Raw genomic sequence first — 24,308 nt, forward strand, 5'->3', positions numbered from 1 at the left:
CAAATCAACTTAGACAAGTTGTTTTAAGGCTCCAGACATATAGATAAACCTTATTATAGGGAATATTCCAAGGGCTAAACTCCTTAGAGATGACCAGAGGTCAAGCATGCAAATAGGCCCTCTTGAAGATATAGAAGATTTGAGCAACCAGGCCTGCTGTGTTAAGTCTTTAATGCACGAGCATATTTTTTTTTTCATGTTCAGAAATTAAGAATTTGATGTCCATTTGACTTTTTATTTTACTAAAATAATTTACTAAAATAAGGTATAATGATACGTATACCTCCCAGATAATTTTAATTTTCTACTAACTAGCTATTATGTATGAATTAATAGAAGCTATTAGGGCTGAATGTAAAAATCCCAAGTAATACGTTGCCTTTCTCTGCCTTGTTTCTTTCTAGTTTATCATTTTATGGAGCAAATTAGTCTGCTTTGAGCACATATTCTAAATAGTGCCTAAGGTTAGTGGCAGATCGAAGAGCAGCAGTCAGTCCTATTCCTAAATTCTCATCATCACACTTCACTGTAGAACATTAGTCATTCCCACATGTGGTCTGTCAGTGTCTTTTGGTTAGACCATAAACACAGACTGGTTTCTTGTTGCTTTAGTACTTATGACAAGACAGTACCTGCAACTTTGTGTTTAATTAATAATATCGTCTTGATATTTTCATTTGAAAGAATATGTTATTGGAATTTCCTCAAAACTCTAGTATTATATGATTCTGATGACATTAATTGCAATTTATTTTCACTTATAAACAGGTATGATATATGATCCATACTTCAAAAGTATTTTACAATTGTGCTTGTACTTTATACTTCACGTTATGGTAAATGTAGTTGGGAAGGAAGATCTGGGAGACCAGAAACAGACAGAGTAAGTCAAGGAGATTGAGAAGTATCTTCATTTGTCTTTTCCTATTTATGACCTGACCAGGTGCTCTGTAACTTGTCTTCTCAACTCGAATGTAAACCTCTGGAGAGCAGAAACCTATTTTACATCTTTTTGAATGCCTACCAAGTTAAACACTTGACAATTTTTAAAATAAAAGAAAAATTGATTTCATGGCTGATTTGCTATGGTTTTCAGCTTATATAAAATAGGAGGAGTTTAGCTTATATTTAATAGTAATTTAAGAATACATTTAAGCCCTTTGATAATTTTTTCTAAATCTTTTTGTTTGTGTTTCTAACAGAGTGATGGCTGTTCCTGCCACAGTTATTTATTTTACCTGCTATGATCAATTAACAGCTCTTCTGAGATCTAAATTAGGAGAAAATGAAAGCTGCATACCAATTGTTGCTGGAATTATGGCCAGATGTGAGTAATAAGTTTACTATATTTCCACTTTGATTTGTTTAAAGCTTCTTTTTAAATCTTGACATTCATAAAGAATTTATTTAAAATATAGAGTATTGGTGAAGATATATTTTGCACTGTACTTTGTACTAATTTGTTAATACTCTAGAAGTCATATCATATGATGATTGCCATCAGAATGAGATGGTATCAGCCTATGCCTGTCAAATCTTGGACAGAGATTTTAAATTTGAGGTAGTAGACTTCATATTCTAGATTTTAGGATGACATCCGATTGATGTCAAATTGATGCCAAAGTCTTTAATAATTTTCCTTAGAGACTTTGAGATGCAGAGTTGAATCAGCAGCAGATTTGCCTCTGTACAATAGGACATTCTTCTTTGTGCAGTGGAAGTGAGGTTTGTAGTAGTCCTAGTTGGTGTATAATATTCCTGGAACTGCTTCTGAAAGAGTTAAAACCTAAAAGAGTAGAGTATGTGAAATAATTTTATTAAGGAAAAAAAATCTATGCCAATACGTTGGCATCATTAGATTCTTGATTTTAAGATTTGCAGACATTTCAGAATAAAAGTTTAAAATATAAAATGCATGAAATATTCATTTTTGCATGTGTGTTTTCATCGTACATGACTTTGTTTTTGTTTTCTTATATTTGCTTGTTTGTATAGTTGGTGCAGTAACTGTAATAAGTCCTCTAGAATTGATTAGAACCAAGATGCAGTCTAAGAAGTTTTCTTCTGAGGAACTGCATCAATTTGTCAGGAAGAAAGTTTCTGAAGACGGTTGGACTTCCCTCTGGAGGGGCTGGGCTCCTACTGTTCTTAGAGATGTCCCATTCTCAGGTAGGATTTATCTTACTAATATCTGCTTATATATCACTTTTAAATCAGCTAAATGTTAAACCCTTTAAAGCTATTGGTAAGTTATCTTCTTTAATGACCACACACTCCTAGTTTAGTGTTGGGCTCTCAGATATTGTTTAGTCTTTATTGATTGAATAGTTTCTAATTCAAGCCCAGTTTTCTCTGTGTTTAATTTCTTTTTAAACATTAATTGGTGTGTGTATTCATATTTAGATAGTTCAAACTACCTTTAAAATTATTCTAAATAGGTTATAATTAGTAAAATAACTAAAGTACTACAAATCAAGATATTATACGTTTAAGACCACCTGTGAATTATATTGACTCCTACTTTTTTCAATTAAAGATAAAAATCTCCTCCATTAAATGAGTGTCCTGTACATAGAAAACAAACTTGTGGTTACCAAAGGGAAAATGGGTAGGAGAATGATAAATTAGGAGTTTGGGATTAACAGATAACACAATAGATTAAAAACAAGGACCTACTATATAGCACAGGGAACTATATTCACTATCTTGTAATAGCCTATAATGGAAAAGAATATTTAAAATATATATTTTAATATTTAATATATATTAATATATTTAAAGGTATATATAAATGTATATAATACATATATATATAAAAACTGAGTCATTTTGCTGTACACCTGAAACTGACACAACATAGTAAATCAACTATACTTCAATTAAAAAAAAATGAGTGACCTATAAAGCACTATAAATCAAATAGGAAATTGTGCTAATCACTGAATTATGAAAAGGGAGAAAATCATGAAAAAGAAATGCAAAACTAACAAATAACTTGTATAACGTGCATACTTCAATAGTATTTCTCTTGTAAATCTCAGAATTTTCCATTTAAAACCTGGAAGAAATAATTATTAAGAACCTTTGTATTCCTCTTTCTTTTTCCCTTTGAGTTATTCCTTTTCTTGGACTCTCATTCACATCTCTTTTATCTTTTCCTTCCCATTAGTATTTTTCTTTAACCTTTTGTGTTCAGTTATGCTGTTAGAAACATCATGGATTCCTAAACTAATTCTTTTTTAAAAAATTGTACTTACATATTTGATATCTAAAAAGTAACATAGATGTAAATTATGAAATGTACTAATAAAATGAACATCTGTGAAGTTACCACTTCAATATATGAATTACAGTATTGCAGTTTTTAAAGTCATGAAACCACGTATATCCATCTCCGTTGTCACATCCCCAGTGGTGATCACTACTTAATTTTTATCATTTATGAGTCTAAGCAGAAAGCAAGGTGTGAAGGCTAGAATCTGTCCTCCTTTAATATATAACCTCAGATATTTTCTTTAAAGTTTATATTTCATTCCTAAATATGTGTTCATTTTATTCTCTGTTTTTATAGCAATGTACTGGTATAACTATGAAGTTTTAAAGAAATGGTTGTGTGCAAAATCTGGTTTACATGAACCAACATTTATGATCAACTTTACTTCAGGGGCACTATCTGGTTCTGTAAGTTTATTCTTTTGTCATTAATATTCCAGAATAATGATAGTTGTCTTACTAAAAAAGAACAGAATATTATGAAGCATTTCATATCTATTGATACTGCACTTTGGGGCTGCACTGCTTTAAAAATTTTCTAATTATTTAATGTCCTATTTTGACAAATTATTAGTCATTAAAGTAATTTAAGATGCTTTTATATCTGTTTATTACATTACAAATATATTTTTATGAAAAACTTTTTGATTTGTTAGATCATTACAGTTATGATAATAATGAGTTTTAAAATAGTGCTTTATTATTTACAATGTATTTGGCAGTTTGGTCATTAAATGCCAGTAGATCTGGTTAGGTAATATTTCATAGAATGTCATCACATATGTATATTCAGATTAATAGAAGTAATTTCATCCTCTACTGCTAATTCCTGTTTCTTTGTGAACATTTTGACTGAGTACTTCTTAAAATAATTTAAATAAAAATTATAATCAGAAGGGAGGAATTTCAAATGACCATCTTTGGGTAGTAGAGAGTTCACCATTTCCCAACCTTCCACATATGAAAAGTCATGTAGTGGACTTCCTTGTGCAAATTCATATCATCATGATCTTGGCTACAAAGAGTTTTCTTATACCCACATACCTACAAAATGAATTTGTGATGATATAGTTGAGGAGCTGACATTGGAACCAAATGAAACAAGAATGAAGGAGCATAGTGAAGAAAAATATTGGAGTAACTACATCAGAAAACCTAGGCTAAAGAAGCCACTGTAATTGAGTTCAAAACTCATATGTGAATGTTCCCTGGTCTGAGATCTGTCAGATTAAGTTTAGTGGGGTATAACCTATTGAGGCAAAAGAGCAGTTCTTTTTAGCAATGTAACTCGTTACAATACCAGCAAAATCTTTTCATTATCTCTTACTTGTGAGGTGATTTAAAATAATTTAATTGTATTTCACTTATATCTTAATCCAGCATGGATGAAGAAAGACAAGTACTACTTGTATTTAGAGATTCATAACAGTTAGAAGTAGAGAATCAATTCTGTACTTCATGCTTAATGTCTAAAAAAAAGTGATCAGTGGCTACCGGATGTTATACCAGCTTTCTAGTAATATGAATGAACATTCTCTATTTTACTACTTCTGTCTAACATAGAAAGTTTATTGAAATGTTTTTAATGATCTAGAAAATATTGCTGCCTTTTGACTGTTTTCAAATAAAAAATTGTCTATGCAACAGAAAAAGCACATCAGTGGGAGTGTCCAGGTTTTCTATCAGAAAACAGAGTAGCTTAAACCGTATCATTTTAGGTGTCAGGCTTATACAGCATTGTTGCCACCTTTCATACTGTCAGACCCGTCAATCTGCGGGTTCTCCATCTGCAGATTCAACCAATTTTTTCCCTGGTTGTTGAATTCATGGATATGGAACCTGCAGATAAGGAGGGCCAACTACTATACTGTGCCTTTTTATATAAGGGGCTTAAGCATCTGTGAATGTCGGTATCTGTAGGGGTCCTGGAACCAATACCCCTAGGTATTAAGGGACAACTGTACGTGTTAGATTGTGGAGATGGAGAAATGATCATTGATTCTATCTTACCTGAGATCTTTGAAACTGATTTCATTTCAAGACTTTAAGTCAACATAGTCAGAAATAAAATAATAAGGGGTATTTTATGAGCATATTGGCCAAATGTGAGTTGGGAAGCAAAAAATAGAGACCAGGATTTAATTTGCATGACTCATATCAAATATTAAGAGACATTCTGAAGGGAGTTTATTCTTTCAAGAAACCTTCCTTGCTTAATTAGGGAATTATGTAAATAACTGTTAAATTGATTCATTTTGAGATAAGTTTTCAAAAATGTGATTTGTCAGCTATTATAACTACCTTTGATAAATATGTTGAAACCCATAAAGAAAAGGTATATAGAACTGAAAGTGCAAAGTCCATTTTATTTAAATTTAATTTTTTAATTCTACTTATTTTTGAACCATTTGTTGGAACAATTTAAATGCTTACTAGATACTTGAGAATTTCTGCTTTAAAATATGTATTATACCTTCATATGTCATAAAGGAATGATAGAATACACAGGAGCTTCAGAAATTGTGAATACTGGTTTTGAAGTCAGAGGTTTGAATGGAATTCTGAGTCTTACCACCAGTAGTTGTGTGACCTCAGGAAAACAGGAGAACGTTTCTGAGACTATTCATTTCCTCCTGAATTTGCAAAGGACTACATAAGACATACCTGTTTTCTTTAAAAAAAAAAAAAAAAAAAAAAAGAAGAAGCTTCTCTTTAAATACATTTTCAATTTCACTTTAGTTATGGTTTTTATTACTGTACTTAAGTAATGTGGTAATTAGAAGAATATAAAAATATTTTAGGAAAAAATTTTAAATGGATTTAAATTAATCAATTTAACTTTTTTATTAGTTTGCAGCTGTTGTAACTTTGCCATTTGATGTGGTAAAAACACAAAAGCAGACACAACTCTGGATATATGAAAGTCGTAAAAGTAAGTTTAACTAATTTAAAACATTTTTAAGATGCCATGAAAATTTTTGTTTTTCTTTCCAGATAACTAAGTTAGGAATATCTAAAATAGGTTAAAACAAGATTTTTTTCCTTTATTGCCTTACTCTTTACTCTAATGAATACACTTTTAGAATGGAATACTCAGAAAAAAACACTCTAAACCTAAGCCAAAAATTTAAGAATCTTAAAGTCTACGTATTTTGCCTGGCATCAGTTAAGTCTCATACCTGCTGTATAGAAGATAAAATTATGTAAGTATTCTTTCAGATAAATCTAGGCAAATTAGGGTGAAGGACAGGAAATTACTGGGAGACCTTTCTCACTTGGTGTGTTTTGTTTCATTAGTATGCATATACATTTTCTTCTTTTTTTTTCTGTTTATTTTTTAGCTTCCCTTCTTTTGACGTGTTTTTTTCTGCCTATTATCCCATCTAGTTTTAATTCGTTATAACCCGTAATTTCTTCTAGAACGAAAGTGTACTCCTAGTTGCTCCTACTAGATCCTCTCTGTCTTTATCATCATAGAAAGGGTAGTAAACCCATTGGAAGTGGGGCTTCAATTGTACCTGAAAAATACAGTTGTTAGGATTTGAAAAATTTGGATGGTTAGTGAGTGAGTGTTTATTTTATTGTTGTCTATGCCTGAAATATTTAATCCAAGCAATGTTTTCTTACAGTGTATGAAGTTGCTTATCACCTGTAGGAATAGCTCTTTGATGCTGGACCTTTAGTCAGGCTCGAGGTTCTTAAAGCTCTGCCATTGCTCACCTTCAGTTGATAATGCTTTCTGTTCATTTTCTTTTACATTAATTTCACCCTGCTATTAAAATAGAGACCAGTATATGGCTTGAGCTCTATAAGATTAGAAATACCCAGCTACTGGGCCTCCTTTATTTCACCAGTTATTTTCTAAATTTAAATGAAATAATTTAAACATGAAGTATAAGTTACCAACTTGTGGTATAAAGTTTTTGTCATTGACTTTCTTTAGAAAGTTAAATTTCACTCTAAATACTTCGGTCTTGGTTTTAAAATGTGTCTTCTCTGTTGGGTTGCTGTAATTGTTATATTCATACTTACACTATTTATATTGATAGTATAGCTTCTTAAATAAATCACAAGGCCTCATGGAACTTTATAGTAGTCAGAGAGTCTGGTATTTTATACAAAAGAAATCTGAGATGATGAGGTTCTCTCCATTAAGTAGCAAATTCTAAAAAGCTACTTAAAATTTTTTTTTATTTAAAAATTTTTTTGTTTTGTTTTCTGGGGGGTGGGAATTTGTTAGGTTTATTTATTTATTTTTAAAGGAGGTACTGGAGATTGAACTCAGGACCCATGCACTTTATCACTTGAGCTATACCCTCTCCCCCTAAAAAAAGCCACTTTTGAAAGACATCTTTCTTTAATCTTTCCCTTTTTCCCTAGTTATGCTTAATAATACATACTCTAATCTTTCTTAATGACTCAAGAGTTATCATCATTGTACACATTCACTACTGTAGAGTTTCATGAATGCAGCTCTCAGAAGCTAGTGAGAATAACATAGGAGTGTTTGCCCATTATGCACTGGTCTCAAACCGAGACTCTGAAATCTTCAGCATGTCAGCTGTCACAGTGTTCACATGGCAGTATGCCTGCTTCTTAGCAGACTTTTTTTTTCACTTATTGCATCTAGTAGACTATAGACTAAGCCAGCTGCTTAGAATCATTGTGTAAAAGAAGGTAAGCGAACTCTGTGTATGAACAGCTCATCCATGATCTTTATGTTTGAACTTCAGTGACATCCACTTTTGCTATTTTTAAATATATATATGTTAGTTTCTTATTTTCAGATATATTTCAGATATCTGAGTAGTTGCAAATAATTGAGATGTTACTATTAAAGGATAAATCTGCCCTTTGGAGGAGAAAGGACTTACCTATTTCGAGATTGGCACATCTATTCATAAAGGTTATGATAAAGTAGGACCTCACTAGGGAGAATGAGCTATTTTCCTCAGAAACTCTTTTTGGAAAAAAAATTTTTTTAAATGTGTGCAATGAAAATTTAATGAAAAATGGTTATCAGGGCTTTACTTTGGCTTTGGGAACCCCATGAAGATTCCTACACATCTTTTAAAATTTTCATTATGAAAGATTTTTAAGATGTGGAGAAAAGTATAAAGGATAGACACCACTATGCTTAAGAAACAAACTATCAATTCAGGAGAAGCCTTTTGTATGTTCCTCCTTGATTGAATCTGGACCTGTGTACCTTTAAACATACAGCTTTTTCTAATTTTTCTTTCTAATGACTCCAACTATTAAAAATAAGATTTAAAAACAGCTCTTTATGTAAAGAGATCTTTTCTTATTACAATGAAATGATATACCCCAAAGGCCATAAACACTATTTTATGTGTATTATCTGGGTTAGAAATTAAGTGGTGATTTATAAAACAGTGTTCCTTTATTTTGGCATTTAGTTTCTATGCCTTTGCAAATGTCAACCTGGACTATAATGAAGAACATTGTTGCTAAGAATGGATTTTCTGGATTATTTACAGGTAAAAATATTGCCTTTATCAAACGGTTGACTAAAATGTTTACTTTTATTTTAAATCTACCACCTGTCTAAATTACCTTTCAGCAGGAAACTACTGAAAACATTCCACATTTACTATTTCTTCTTAAATATCTCTGCTGTAAGTTTAAAAATGTAACATAACAATATATTTACTATTCATAAGATATTTCTATATAAAGTAACATGAAATTAAAGTGAGGAGGTGGGGAGTGAGTAGTTTGGCTTGTTCTTTGACTCCAGTTTATGGGACAGTATTTGATCACTTAATTTGATAACTATTAGAATGAAACCAAATAAATTACATTTTTAAAAATAAGGTAAAATTTGTTCTGATTTTGTTTCTATTCTCTTTTCAGGCCTAATTCCTCGTTTAATTAAAATTGCTCCTGCTTGTGCTATTATGATCAGTACATATGAATTTGGAAAGGCTTTTTTCCAGAAACAAAATGCTCGGAGACAGCAATACTAGTGATGTTGTTTCAACCTGAAGTAAAACTATGACCAAATTATAAGATGGAGACTCTTAGGCAAGAGCTTTTTCACCATATCTTACAGTGATTTTATATCTTTATCTGTAATTTAAATGAATAGTAAATTTCTACTTTGACTTTAAATCATAATCCTAATTTTAAAATAAATTTTGTTATCCTAATTTCTGAGCTATTGAAAAAGATATTCCAGAATCACAACCATTGAGCATTCTTGTAAAAAGAAAAGTTATTCCTTAGCACTGAAGCAGTTATCTCTAAGAATTTGATATAGATTCTAGTGTAACTTAATCCTATTGGGAGTGTGTCAGATACATGAGAACATTTTGAATTATGTGCTGAATGACGTAGTCTAGAAGAAAAATTCCCAAGTCTTTTATACAATTTAAATCACAGACATAGATATTTAAGTGTTTCAGCAAAGTAGATAATGGAAGGCTGTCTGTTAATAACATTATTCACATTTACCAGATATTACCATTTTATTTAATTCAAATGCATTTGGGTTTTTGGTCTTTTTTAAAAACCCTGTTGCTGCTTTAAGGCCTCATGTGCATTAGGATTTCTCCGATTAAAGGTATAGCTATTTTATCTTCATGAACCAAAATATAATTTGCATAATATCAGTGCTGCTATTTTTGGTGACTAAAGACTCTGAATTATCTACTGTTCCTGTGTGAGAGAGGGAGGCTTTACTGATTGTAGTAAATGTTCATTTCACTCAAACTTGGGTGTGCAGTGGAAAACCACACTGTATTTACACTAGTAAAAATGATGTTTCAGCACAGGAAAGGCCTCTGGCTTCACCATCTTGTAATTCAAGTATCACTGTTCGCAGAGTTCTCTAGGCGACTTTATTGGCTTGTTCTAACAAAATTGAAATTATTAATACAGTATCAAACACAAAATATTTCCAAAATGTCCCCTGATTTTACACATCTCACATTAGTATGCTGGACCAAGAAATAAACAGGCAGCAGTTTCCTTGAAGAAAGAGTTTTCAGTCACTGGAGGCTCATGCCTAAGTGATTTAGTTTATGAATGTAGAAATGAAATGACAAGGATATGATGGCAAGACAAGAAACAATATCCTTTTTTAATATTTTTTTTGATCTTCTCAGGATCTGTATCCTATCAGAAGAAGCACTTTATTGCAGTCTGGTGTATTTTATGAAATGTGAAGCATTTCTCCCTAAAATAGAGTATTATGTTTAAGTGACAAATCTTTAGTGTTGATAGAGGAATTAATATATTTTCTATTGTAGTAGAAAACTGTTTATATGTTTCACCACAGATAAACTATTTAGGGTTTGTATTTAACCTTCTGTGTTCATTTTATCCTGTGTTAATTTACCTCAACTAAATAATTTAACTTAAATAATTTGCAACATATATATTCATAAAATGTAAATATTTATAACTTTGCCATATTTTCATTAAAATATTTCATGCTTTCTTAAAATCATCACTGTGCTACTAGTTAAATATTTTCATATAAAATTAGTGTTAATGCTATATTATACACACATATATACATATTACACATGCACAAAAGTTTACCTTGAACACTGCTGTTTAACAATATTAAGTTTAAATTTACCTTGGTTCTCCTATGCTTCTTTTTGATAACTGGTAGAAAAAGGCAGAAAAATTCAGATTTTGAATACTGCTCTCAAAAAACAGTCACATATTTCAACTTAAATGTCACTTATACATACCAGATGGGGAATTTTCATCTTTCCCCCACCCCAATACTGACTGCAGTTGTCGAAAATTCTTCCTGTATGACTGGAATAACTTAAATCAAATTCCCTACATTTTTTCTAACATGCATCACACACAGTGTAATCTGGATGAAAAGAAGGCTGAACTGAAGCTTCCTCTATACTTAAGTGATAAAGAAGCATTAATAGTGGCAACTGAAAAAGCCTTGCCTACAAATTGTGTTCTTGGTAATACTTCTGAAAGCGAAAAGTTTCATTCTGTTAATGTTAAATTTTCTAACATACACATTTAATTTCTTATGTGTAAGTTTTTTAAGAAGAAATGTCTTATTCAAGTATTACATATTTGCTACTTTTCATATAATACCCATTTGACTTTTTTAAAAAGTAATACAGAATTTAATTTTTTCTTCTATTTCTAGGAAAATTATTCATTATGTTTACTTAACCACATTTGACTCTAAATTCTTCCCTCTTTTTTGCTGGGGCACAAATTCCAGGGATGTGGGAAAGTATAGTGTATCACTTGTGAATTTTTTTCCAAAATGAACTTTTAAAATAAATTACTACTCTTATGTTTTAATCTATCACTCAGCACTTACTGAGACCTTTTATGTGGTAGGCCTTATAAAAAACACTGGAGATAAGACATTTCAGATACTGGCACTGGCCTCGAGGATTCAGCTGTGATTGTTTAGAAGTATGCAAAAGGAGTAATGGAAAAGCTGAAGAGTTCTCCCCTCAGCCTGGGGGTAGCGATGGATTGGTCAGGAAATACTTCTAAGATTAAGACATACCTGAATTATGATCCAATTAAACATACCTGAAGGTTGAGCGTCTCGATCAGTCCCAGTGGCCTGAACAAAGAGTTTGAGTATGAGGTCAGAGAGCAGACTGGAAATGGTCCAAGAGGCCTTGTGTGCCAAAGGGGGAACAAGAAGGCAAGAGAAAACCAAGGAAGTATTTTGGCACAGCTGTAAACGTTAAAGAGTTGTGTTGTGGTGTTTGTTTCTTCCCCCAAGATCAGTTATTTTGGTGGTGGTTTTGTGTTTTGTGTGTGTGTGTGTTTTTCACTGAAAGAAAATATGATAGCATAGTTTTAGCATAGCATAGAAAAGAAAACATCAGAATGTGTTACGTATTAAGGCCAAGTGTTGTGTAGTGAAACTGCTTTTAGCTGTGTTTCAGAGTTGGGTTTTAGAAAAAATAACTGCCAGTATGGAAAATGGGACTTACAATAAGAAGTGACCTATTTGAAAACAATGAAAAGTTTTGGTTTGGACTGAAATATATTTTTAAAAGGTACCACAGTGACAGTTATATAATTTTATCTTCCCCTTCCAGTCAGTGAAAAAGAACAAATGCTAAAGCTAAATATAAGTAGCTGCTTTGCTTACAGAAGAGCGAAGTGGACTAATTAAAAAAAATTAGAACTCTGATGTTCAAAGCAGTCATGTGACATTTCAGAGGCAATCCAATGTATTAGTTTATCAAAACTGGAAATTTTAACCCCTGATAGGAAATTTAACAAAGAATTTCCATAAGTGGTGAATCTGAGACACATTTTTTAATCACTTCATAACTTGTATATAAATCTAATAAAGATGACTTAAATAAAAACAAGCTTAGTGTACTTGCGTTTTTTAAGGTTTCTGTCCATCTTAATTAGCAGTAGCTTGCATTTGGTATTTACTGCTTAAGAATTTATACATATAATTTCATTTAATGCTGACGTCATCCTGATGCCATCACATAGGTGCTGAGAAGATGGTCATGCTTCCATTTCACCAGTGAGAAACCAAACATGGTTGTTATGTAAGTAAATCAGAATACTGCCAAAACCACTACTGTACCACTTCCACAGATGATGCTGATCCTAAAGCATATCATGTCATTAAAAAAAAAAGTATTTAATTTGATATGAGTTGAAATGAGGATCTGTAAAACCATATTCATATGAATAGTTTAGGTGTTAAGTAATACACATTTACAACATTTCCTGAAACAAAAGTTCAGTATACAACTTGAATCAAGTTAACTTTTTGTCAAGGGAAAAATAAGACTACTACTGCATGGTACAAAATGTTTAATACACATGCAACAAGTATAGTACATCAAGGCAACAAAATACACATGGAAATATTAGCAGATAATTCAGCATTCTACTTAGGGGAGGATATGTGAACAGTGAACACTAACTACCACCTAAAATTAAAGATTGAGACATACCTCATGCAACATTAACAAACTGCTTCTATAACTAGTGTGAAATGAGCTGTGTAGAAACCTAAATTCACATTAGCATATGAATTTTATACCAAGAGCTCCAAGAAAGGAGGAAGAGTCATTATCCTCAGATGTCATGTTTAAATCTGCATCTAGCAGCATGGTTAAGATGCACAAGTTACTGTGTACAATAGACAAATCTGAAAATTTTTATCAGTTATGGAATCTTGTATTTACTTTCTATATTATAAAAATGTATGGAAAAAATTTAACAATGATTTCATTTAATTACTGAAGGATTATAAATGTCATCTGAGAGTGGACCATGAATGAAAGCATTTAAACATTCTAAGAGTTAGGAAAGCAGCGATAGTGATTAAGGCCAGCCTAAAATTTTTGAAGTTCCCTTCCTTAGCCATTTTTCATTCCCTTGTCCGAAGGTTTCCATTGTCCTCATTTAAACTTTCCTTCCATTCCCCATGCTGATTAAAGATTGCTTTAGATACCTCACTCACAATAAGATACACAGAATTAGCATAAAGGTACCATTTCTCAAGAACATTGCATTACTACAGGTACTAAAGCCTTAAGCTAAAGGAATAAAGCTGGATATGTTCTGGTACAACTAAGATGATTTAAGGGCTTCCAGGCCTCCTTTGTCCCTGAAATGACATTGTTACTATTTATTACCTTAAATTCCAACTCATAAGAGTAAAGATCTAAATATTACAGAGAACCACCACACTCCCACATTTCTAGTACAAAGAATGATTGTGATAAGTTAAGTGCTTCTTGTCGCCTCTCAATAAAATATTTTAGGAGGAATGTTATTCCTATATGTCAAAGTTACTAAGTTTGAATGTAATGTTTTATTAACAAATAAAAATAGCATATGAAGTCCCCAATAAGTATTGTAGTAGCCTCTTCATGTAAACAATGTATAAAACGTCTTTGGCACAACTGATCATGTTTTCCCTATATTACTTACTGTAGAAAATATACTTCATACATTTTCTCTTTCAATATGGTGGAATTTTTAGGGACAAAATGTATAGTTGTTCCAAAATTTGCAAAAATTTAAAAGACAGCTCATAGTTTTTTTTAAAAAAAGAAAATGATCTTTTTTACCAGTAGAAGTGCAATAATTTTTAACATTAACATCAACCTTAAAGTGAGATTATGGCCTGATTAATGAGAGAAGCTGTAAAGCATCTATGACACAATTCACTGTTGCACCCATGGGAGAACAAACAGCTCTGGATGTCAGACAGATTGTTAAGTACAGTGATTAGCCTACTGATCCTTATTTAAAAGCTTCTCAAATCCTTAAATGAACTTCAAGTCTTTCCAGATAAAATATTTTTCAACATCTGTTACACATTTTTAAATGATTCCAACTTATTAGGCATAAATGTGATCTATTTTTAATTGATAACCTTTTAAGAAAATCTGAGAAAACAAAGACAAGAAACATTCATTTTACCTAAACGGCCTAAAACACTGTAAAATACGTTCCATGTGACCCTAACAAATTTAGTAACTGTCTACAGGCACATCCTACAAAATTTATAAAATGTTAAGTAGAATGTTAAGTTAATGCCAAATGATAACTGTTAAAGAAAAACTAAATAAACCACCATGAAGCTGCAGCTGAGACCCTTTCTCCTCACATTAGAGTCAAGGCTTTTTATAAACATCAGAACCTAGGAAGAAATTCATGAAAAGTGAAATAAGTCATTTTTAGAAAATTTAATCATTGAATAAAAGAGCAAAGGAAATACTTAGCTCCAGAGTCTCTAGAATATAACCTTGAACTCAAGTCTCTGGCAATTAGGATACATTTAAACATGAAAATCAGCTGAATAATAAATATGTACAATTTGCAATGAATTGTCAGAGAATGTCTGAAAGCTTTTTAAAAGCCTATTCATTTTTAAACTTCCTCAGTGACAAATATAAGAATTTTAAAATGAAAAATGGCAGGATCATTTTTTTTTCACTCAAGTTCACATGGAGTTGACTGAATTATCTAACATAAGCAGTAGAATTCTAGACATGTGCCAGAACAATATAAAATCCCAAAGATTTTCCCAGCAGTCAAACTTATGTAAATAGAACATTTGCAACATAAAAACTCTTGGCTTTTACATAAAACTTTTCAGGATGGAGTTAGGCCTGGACTTGTCACCTCTGTTGTAGGACTTGCAAGGTAGTCATTAGATTTTAGGCTTGTTAGAGATTTGTAACTTGCCACTGATGTTAGAGACCCACAAAGACCAAGCAATGAGGGAGTATCTTCTTTACCTGAAAATTAGGATAAAAATAACAAATATTTAATTGCCCTTGAAGCATGATACCAGTAAGATCCTAAAATCATTAAAAACATACTTTGCGAAATACTGCAAACAAATCTAACTATAAAAATCAAAGTCGTATGTCAGCATGTTTGATCTTTCAGAGTTTCAATGTCACCCTTAAAAAAATATTACAGAGGATTATTTGTGTTTCTCATAAAAGTTCTAGATATGGAAGTTTGAAATATATTTTGGAGCAAAAATTAAAATTTACTTTTTTTGGAGAATATGTTCATATCCAACTAATAAGGATAATAAAAAATTAAAGTAACAGTACTAGTGCCCAGGCCACAGAACCAAGAAATCCATACATAGGAAAAGGAATGCAGCAGAAGCAGAGCTGCTTTAAGTCCATTGGAGGGTGTGATCTGGGGAGCCTTTATCCACTTATTGAATGACATTTATTCAGCATCTACTGTGCATCAGGAATATTGTTATGTGCCGGACTTGAGTAGGCCTGGGACAGAGGAATGGCAGATCTGTTTTCACAGCTGGGAAAAACAAGTTCTTTCCAGAGCTGAAAAAATTTCAATACACAGTGTGCAGACTAAGTGGCTGATTGGAGGCTGTGAAAGGCTAATTAGGTCTCAGCAGTTTTCCAAAGATGGAAAGCTTAGGTTTTAGTCACGTGGTTATAGAAGTGTGAAGCTGAACCAGGTATCAGATGTTTCTGAATATTATATGTTATTTCAAACAGCCCCTCTGAAACGTTCTCACAGCCACTGTACTTTAACCCACCTTGTCATACTGTATCGTAATTGTGGGGCTCTCTCCTTTATTAAACTATACACTACTTGAGAAAGGGCATGGAATTCGTTGTGTTCTTTATTATATTCCCAGTGCTGGCACACAGTAGATGTTCATTAAATAATTATACAATTAATGAATGATGCTTCAGTAAGAACTGCACTGGGACACAAGAGAGCTCCTGTGTCCCTTACAGCTGTGTGACCTGGGGAAAGGTATCTTCTCTGAGCCTATTCTTTACTTTGTAAAATGAGAACAGATACCAAAAGATGACTATGTTAACTTCATGGTTTTGCCTACTAATAAAATACACGAAAATATAATGATGTTAGGAAAAAATATGGAAGAGCAATTGTTACATTCAGATTCAAAATGTTTATCATGTTATGTCAGGATCAAAAGATACAGATGTTTCAAGAATCCATTTAATGTTTAAGCTTGGAGACCTATTTCAGGCCAAAATGAGGTCTAGAGTTCTTGCTAGATGCTCCAGGAACTCAACTGCTTTGGATAGTCTCTCCCAAATTTCTAATTCATCATTGACCTCTAATGTTTTAAAGAGATTTACTGCTAATTACATATACAAAAATATGTTTATAACCACTTTCTTTACTGTGGTAAATATGTATGTCATATACAATTTACCATTTTAACCATTCTAAGTGTACAAGTCAATAGCATTAATTACATTCACAGTATTGTGCAACCATCACCACTATTTCCAAAAATTTTCCTCATCCCAGTAAAAACTCTACCTATTTAAGCAGTAAGTCTCCATTCCCCTCTTCCCCCTAGTCTCTGGAAACCTCTAATTTACTTTCTGATTTCATCCTAGATTCATTCTTACAAGTGGAATCATACAATATCTGCCCTTTTGTGTCTGGCTTATTTTACTTAGCATGATGTCTTTAAAGGTTCATCCATGTTGTAGTGTGTGTCAGAATTTCACTGCTTTTCTATGGCTGAGTAATATTCCATTGTAACTACATTTTGTTTCTCCATTCATCTGTATGGACATTTGGGTTGTTTTCACCTTTTGGCTATTGGAAGTAATGCTGCTGTGAGCACTGGCATAACAAGTATCTGTTTGAGTCCTATTTTCAATTCTCTGGGGAATGTATACTTAGATTACCCATATTTTTAAAATATAAACATTATCACATAGTAATTGCAAAAGACTAAACAACCTAAATGTCTAACATAGTTACACAATAGAGCACTATGCAGCTGTAAAAGAGAATGAGAAAGATCTCTCTGTATTGCTGTGTAGTGATTTCCAAGATATGCTAAAAGTAGAAAAAGCAAATTGCAAAACTGGGTATACAGTATGTTACTTTTTATCTAAAAAAAGGAGAACAGGAAATTATCTGAATTTGCATATGTTTTAAAGATCAATAGAAAAGATAATGCAAAAACTAATAAAAAATGGTTACTTACGAAAGTATACATGAACAGAGTTGAGATGAGCTTTAAGCATAGTAATAATATACTGTTAGTTTGAAATTAATGTAGAAGTAGACATGAGCAGAGTTGAGATGAGCTTTAAGCATAGTAATAATATACTGTTAGTTTGAAATTAATGTAGAAGTAGACATGAGCAGAGTTGAGATGAGCTTTAAGCACAGTAATAATATAGATACTGTTAGTCTGAAATTAATATATATAGTAGGAAAAAGCAAATAAGTAATTATGTTCCTATAAATTAGGAACCAATATTTTCATCATAAGATATAAAAATACAAAATCAAGTACAAGTAAACCTTGAATCTTGTGTTTGAATTATAAATTAAAATAAATTTAAGATATATTTTTGTTTAAAAATATCCCTAACTGTCCACTGAGGAGGGCTAGAAACAATGACCAATCCAGTAGTAGTAGGTACCCCAAAGGCCTAGATTATGTTCTCTGACATTATTTTCTAGTATAAGGAAACAAGACTTCATGGAGAAATAGCTGATTCTGGGTGTGGGCATGAAATATACCAAAGTAACCCAGAATATCTAGTTTTACACAAAGCAAGGAAGCTGTGACAGACTACTGTAATGTCAAAAGGACATAGGAGCCATCTTTTTAAGAGTCTCTCAATGTCCAAAAAGGACAGTGACCTCCTGGGGAGATACACTGAAAGAGAGCCATTATTTATGTTGTATTCTTGCCAAATATGTTTAACCTGAGTATGATAATAATGAACAATCAGACAAGTCTAAATTTTTGGACATTTAACAAAACAGTTTGGGCAGTTAAAATATAGAAATGTCAAGTGAGAGAAAAAGAGAGGTCAGGGATGGCGGTGCTCTGCTAGATGGAAGGACACCAAAGATACTGAAAACTAAATGCATTGTGCAACCCTTGACTGGACCCTGGACCTAAAAAAAAAAAGCTTTTAAGGATATTACTGGACAGAGACATCAGAATATTCAATAATTATCAGGTAATACTGTACTAATGTTAAATAATCTGGTGGCTTTGTAAGAAAACATCCTCATCCCCAGGAAATACATGCTGATGTATTTAGGGATGAAGTGTACGATATCTGCAATGTACTTTCAAATGGCTGAGCAAAACAGAAGACATGGATATATGAGTAAACGGAGGAGCACATGCCCACAAGAGCAAGATAAGTTAAGTATGGTGAAACAGTAATGACTGGTGGGTGAATCTAGGTGTTCTAAGCATATACAGGTACTCATTCTCCTGTTCTTTCACTTTTTATAGGTCTGAAATTACCCACAACAAAAAGTTGGAGTGGGGGAAGAAGGCCAGGTACCTAAAGTCCTCAGCTGTGCCCTAAGGAAACAAACCATACAGTAGAGCCCAGCAGCACAGCCAGGAAAGCAGGGGTGATCTATAGATCCCAGCCTTCAAACACCTACATCTAGTCTCTGAAAATACTGATGATGTGGAACACTCAGGGCAGTGTGGCCCCCTCAAGGAAGCCAAAAGGGGCTTCATTCCAACACTTTATTTAAAAATAAAAAATTTTCCTAAAGGTGCACAAGGATCCAAAATGATTTTGTCCATTGTGACTGCAGCTATGCAACTATACATATAAAAGGAAATAAACAAAACTGTGTTAAGGTAGAGGATGGTAGGTGATTATTCCAAAATAGTCTTGAATGTTCATGCAGTGTCAACAGTAGCTAACCTTTACACATATGCATATACCTAAACACTTTAAATTATTACAATGGATTAAAAATAACTATGTTAAAATCTGAGCTAAAAATGATATTTTAAAAGCAATTTATTGATATGGGGGGAAAGAACTTAAGGTTAATGAAACTTTCTAGCCCAGATGACTGGGGGAGTGGTAGTTCCTACCAGAAACTAGTCAGTCATCAGGAGCAGAAAATGGATTTTTGTTTTATAGCAAGAAAAATCAGTTTTGTTTTCAATGTACTGATACAGAGTCTGGACTATACAAATCTTCAGATGGTACTGATCCAAACGTTATTAAGTCATTCATGCAGCAACATTTACTGTGTCAGACATTGTGACAAAAACCACTTCTTGCCCATAGGGACTTAGTATATGGTGGAAAGAGACACAGAAAGAAAATTAAAATAAAATGTAGTAAGTGTAGTAGGAATAATAAGTAAAGGGTATTATGCAGACTCGAAGGACAAGTGTCCAATCAGAAGGTATGGGTTGGGGAACAATTAGAGAAGTTTCAGGGCAAAAGTGGCCATTGAACTGAACCCTAGTGGACATACATGCCCAAGGAGGCAGAAACCAGAAAAGGAAGGCTCTGAGACGGACAGCATGAACAAAGCACAGAGGGAGGAATGAGTACCCAAGGTACAGGGAACTACAAGCAAGAAATGAAACTAGAGGAATGGGCAGAGGTCACTGAAGACCTCAGGGTTCACATTAAGAAGCCTGGAAATTATCTTGAGTAATCATAATAACACATCTGTGTTAGGACTAAAATCAAGTCTTCTGAATTCAGAGACTATGTTCTTAATCATATTCTTACATAGCAATGAGCCACTGTAGGCTTTAACATAAGGGAATTACACATTTAGTTTGTATTTTAAACACTTGACGGCTCTGTGAAGAATGGTTTTGAGTGAAATAAAATGTTTATAGGGAAATCAGTAAGACAGCTATAGCAGCTGCTTGAAACAGGTTAGCAGTGGAAAAGACACAGCATGGAACACGTATAAAAATCTTTAGAAACTTAAAACTGGTAGGACTTGAAGGCAAAAATGTCAGGTGGGAGGAGCCATGACTGAATAGTTTTTGAGAACTGATAAGTGAATGGTGAGATCGTCAACACTGTAAGCAAGAGAAGTTGGAGTAGGGAGGAAGGAGTCAATGAGGAAACGGAGAGGAAGTAAATATGTATCCTAATTTTAAGGAAAGCCTAAAGAGGTTCCTTAACCACAATCATACACCCATAAATATAGGGGAAATGTTACATTAAGCTGTTGTGTAAGGACCATGTTACCTCTATGTGATCAATGGTCAAGAAAATAAGTCGTCATCATTTTGTGCAATAAAATTTCAAACTATTGGAACCGACGTATGTTGTACTTGTAGCTGGCCAAGAGGGAGTTGTGACATAGTTGTTCTTCCATATGCATACCTGAACTTGGTCACAGGCACTCACATTGATATCACTTTGAGTTACATGTGTTTATATGCTGCTTAAAACAACTTCAAAATCATTAACAGTGTAATTCGCCCTTAAAATTAAGAATGTGTTCATAGAAAAGCATGAAAACAGACAGTGGGATATAAATTTCGTATTACTGAAACAAATACTCATTACTGGAATTGCTACAATTCATACTCTCTTGTAAAACAACACAAAAGTGCATGTGAAAAAAGAAACCTGTAATAAAGAGAAAAATCCTGCAAGTAGATGAATCTCAGTGACTTATGCAAAAAGGATTGCTTATCCCCAAGGCCAGGCATGTAGCTGAAAGCAGAAGAAACTCCTCAGAATAGATAAAGAAATTTTAAAGCACAGGCAACTGGTGTGACATTCATGCATCATGCAGGATTTCTGTTAAGATGTCAAACATCAATTTATCATGGAATTCCTGTGGCCTTTGAAGAGAAGCTGTTTAACTTTTAGAAGACACTGATGTAATTGAGGAAGAAAATGAAACTAAGGCATATAGGAAAGTGTCTGCATCAAAAATGTGCAGAATATTTGTTGGTAATTTGAAAATAAATCCCTCCAACAGTGGATGATACTGTGAGGAAAGACACAGCCACTGACAATTTTTATTAAAAATGATTCAGAAGAGATGGGACTCTGAATGTGAAGTTCCTGACAACTGAATTCACTTTTATTTTCCCTTTTACAGATACAGAGGAATGAAATTAATTTTTTAAATCCATGCTTACAGCCTAAAAGAAGTAACAAACAGAAAATAAAACTAAGAAAACATCTGCATTTACAATAACATCTAGAAGAATAAAATACTTAAGAATAAATTTACCCCAAATATTTAAGAGTTGTACACTGACAACTACAAAATATCACTGAAATAAATTTGAGGTTAAAATAAATGGAAAAAGATCCCGTATTTCCACAGAATGGAAGACAATATTGTTAAGCTGGCAATGTTTCCCAAGTCGATCTACAAATTCAATGTAATCCCCATCAAAATTCTAACTGCCTTTTTATCAGAAATGGCAAGTTGATTATAAAATTCATGTGGAAATGCAAAGGACCCCAAATAGCTGAGACAAAGTTCTGGAACTCATACATCCTGATTTCAAAACTTACTACAAAGCTACAATAATTAAGACAGGGTGGTTCTGAAGTAAGGGTAACGTGGCATTGGATAGACACGCAGACCAATGGAATAGAACTGAGAATCCAGAAATAAACTCATATATGTATGGGTAATGAATTTTAACATGAGTTCTAGGGCCATTCAATGAGGAAAAGAATAGTCTTTTCAACAAATGGTCTAGGGGCAACTGAATATCCACATGCAAATGAATAAAGCTGGAACCTTCGCTCACACTATATACAAAAAAACTAACTCAAAATGGATCAAAGACCTAGAAGTAAGGTCTAAATCTATAAAACTCTTAGGAGGAAATACAGGTATAAATATGCATGATCTCGGATTAGGCAATGGTTACTTACATGTGACACTAAAAGCATAAGCAACCAAAAGAAAAACTAGATAAATAGGACCGTCAAAATTTAAAACTCTGTGAGTCAAAGAACATTAGCAGGAAAGTGAAAATATATCCCTCAGAATGGGAGAAAATATTTGCAAATTGTCTAGCTGATAAGGATCTACCATCCAGAATACACAAAAAGAACTATTACAACTCAACAATAAAAAGATAATGCAATTTTCAAATGGCCAAGAGATCTGAGTAGACATTTCTCTGAAAGTGATATACAAACGAGCAACAAGCACATAAAAATATGTTCAACATTATTATTCATTAGGGAAATGCAAATCAAAACCACGAAACTCCACTTCACACCTACTAGGATGGCTATCCTAAAAGACACAATAGAAGTGTTGGTGTGGGTAAGGAGAAACTGAAACCCTTATTGCTGGAGGGAATGTAAAATGATACTGTCACCTTGAAAAAAGTTTGGCAGTTCCTCGAATGGTTAAATGTATGATCCAGGCAATCCCATTCCTAGTTATATACCCAAGAGAAGTAAAAAATATATGTTCACACAAAAACTTGTACATGAATGTTCACAGCAGCATTATTCATAAAAGCCCAAAAGTGAAAACAATCCAAATGTCCAACAGATGAATGGACAAATTGTGGTATATTCATACAATAGAATATTACTCAGGCATAGAAGGGAATGAAGCACTGATAAATGCTGCAACATGGAAGAACTGTGAGAACATTATGCTAAGTCAAAGGAGTCAGACAAAAAAAGCTACACATTGTATGATTTCATTATATGAAATGTCCAGAATAGACAAATCCAAAGAGACAGAAGGTAGATTAGTAGTTACCCAGCAGCAGGGGAAAGGAGGAGTTGGGACTACTGAATAGGTGCAGGCCTTTACTGAGTGATGGCAATGTTCTGGAATTAGACTGTGGTGATGGTTACAAAACAAAGCACATAACAAGAAATCTGAATGAAATTACTGTCCAGATTACATTCATACAGAAAAACAGATATACATAATATTATAAAACTGGGACTAGGGGGAGGATATAGCTCAAGTGGTAGAACACATGCCTAGCATGCACAAGGTCCTGGGTTCAATCCCCAGTACCTCCTCTAAAAATAAATTAGTAAACCTAATTACCTCCCCCCTCAAAAAAAAAAAAAAAAAACTAGGATGATGTCATGAATGTCTTTTAATTTTACTTTACTATTTTCATTTTATTTTTACTAGGATTCAATATAAGAAAAGGCCAGTAAAAGAAATGCCTCACTTTCAATAAAATTTTTTCCTTAAGAGTTAACATTTTTTAAAGATTAATTTACATTAAGAGATCATGAAAAAATGTACAGTTTTATCCATCAAGTATGAGTGTTTTTTTAACAAGTATCAATTTTAGAACTATCTATTATACTCTTAAAACTCCAAAGTTTAAAAAAAAAGTAATCCAATAAAAGAACAGGTTAAAAATGTGAAGATAGTTCACCTGAGGATACAGATGGCAAATAAGCATGTAAAAAGATGTTGAACATCATTTGCCATCAGGCAAATGCAAATTAAAACCATGATGAGATAAAACGGTATACCTACCACAATGGATAAAATAAAAGATAGTGATAACACCAAAAGACGGCAAGATGTGGAGAAACTGGATCACTCACACATTGCTGGTAAGGAGGCAAAATGGTACAGTCACTTTGAAAAATAATTTAGCAGTGTCTTAAAAACCTGAACATGTAACTCCCATACAACCTAGCAATACAACCTAGCAACTGTACTCCTAGGCATCTATCCCAGAGAAACGAAGACTTCGGTTTACACAAAAACCTGCAAACAAATGTTCATAGCAGCTTAGT

General features: G+C 32.9%; 2 protein-coding genes across 12 annotated transcripts in view; one reads left to right on the forward strand and one right to left on the reverse strand.

Moving 5' to 3' along the window:
* The window catches only part of SLC25A40 (solute carrier family 25 member 40), a 32,950-nt gene extending 22,203 nt beyond the window's left edge, over positions 1 to 10,747 (forward strand). For 2 of the 4 annotated variants that reach the window (XM_074367534.1, XM_074367533.1), the window contains exons 3-9: positions 769 to 883; positions 1,203 to 1,327; positions 1,996 to 2,169; positions 3,572 to 3,681; positions 6,124 to 6,205; positions 8,694 to 8,774; positions 9,151 to 10,747. In XM_074367534.1, the coding sequence (XP_074223635.1) occupies positions 769 to 883; positions 1,203 to 1,327; positions 1,996 to 2,169; positions 3,572 to 3,681; positions 6,124 to 6,205; positions 8,694 to 8,774; positions 9,151 to 9,263 (800 nt within the window). In that variant the 3' untranslated portion in view covers positions 9,264 to 10,747. The remainder of the gene's footprint in view (positions 1 to 768; positions 884 to 1,202; positions 1,328 to 1,995; positions 2,170 to 3,571; positions 3,682 to 6,123; positions 6,206 to 8,693; positions 8,775 to 9,150) is intronic. The other 2 variants (XM_010946603.3, XM_010946604.3) reach the window with 1 other exon arrangement.
* A 1,667-nt stretch (positions 10,748 to 12,414) lies between these two features.
* RUNDC3B (RUN domain containing 3B) overlaps positions 12,415 to 24,308 on the reverse strand; it is a 122,348-nt gene continuing 110,454 nt past the window's right edge. For all 8 annotated transcript variants that reach the window (XM_074367529.1, XM_074367530.1, XM_074367525.1 and 5 more), the window contains one exon: positions 12,415 to 15,536. In XM_074367529.1, the coding sequence (XP_074223630.1) occupies positions 15,391 to 15,536 (146 nt within the window). In that variant the 3' untranslated portion in view covers positions 12,415 to 15,390. The remainder of the gene's footprint in view (positions 15,537 to 24,308) is intronic.

The sequence above is a fragment of the Camelus bactrianus genome, chromosome 7, assembly GCF_048773025.1.
Source record: "Camelus bactrianus isolate YW-2024 breed Bactrian camel chromosome 7, ASM4877302v1, whole genome shotgun sequence".
In the NCBI taxonomy this organism is placed as follows: Eukaryota; Metazoa; Chordata; class Mammalia; order Artiodactyla; family Camelidae; genus Camelus; species Camelus bactrianus.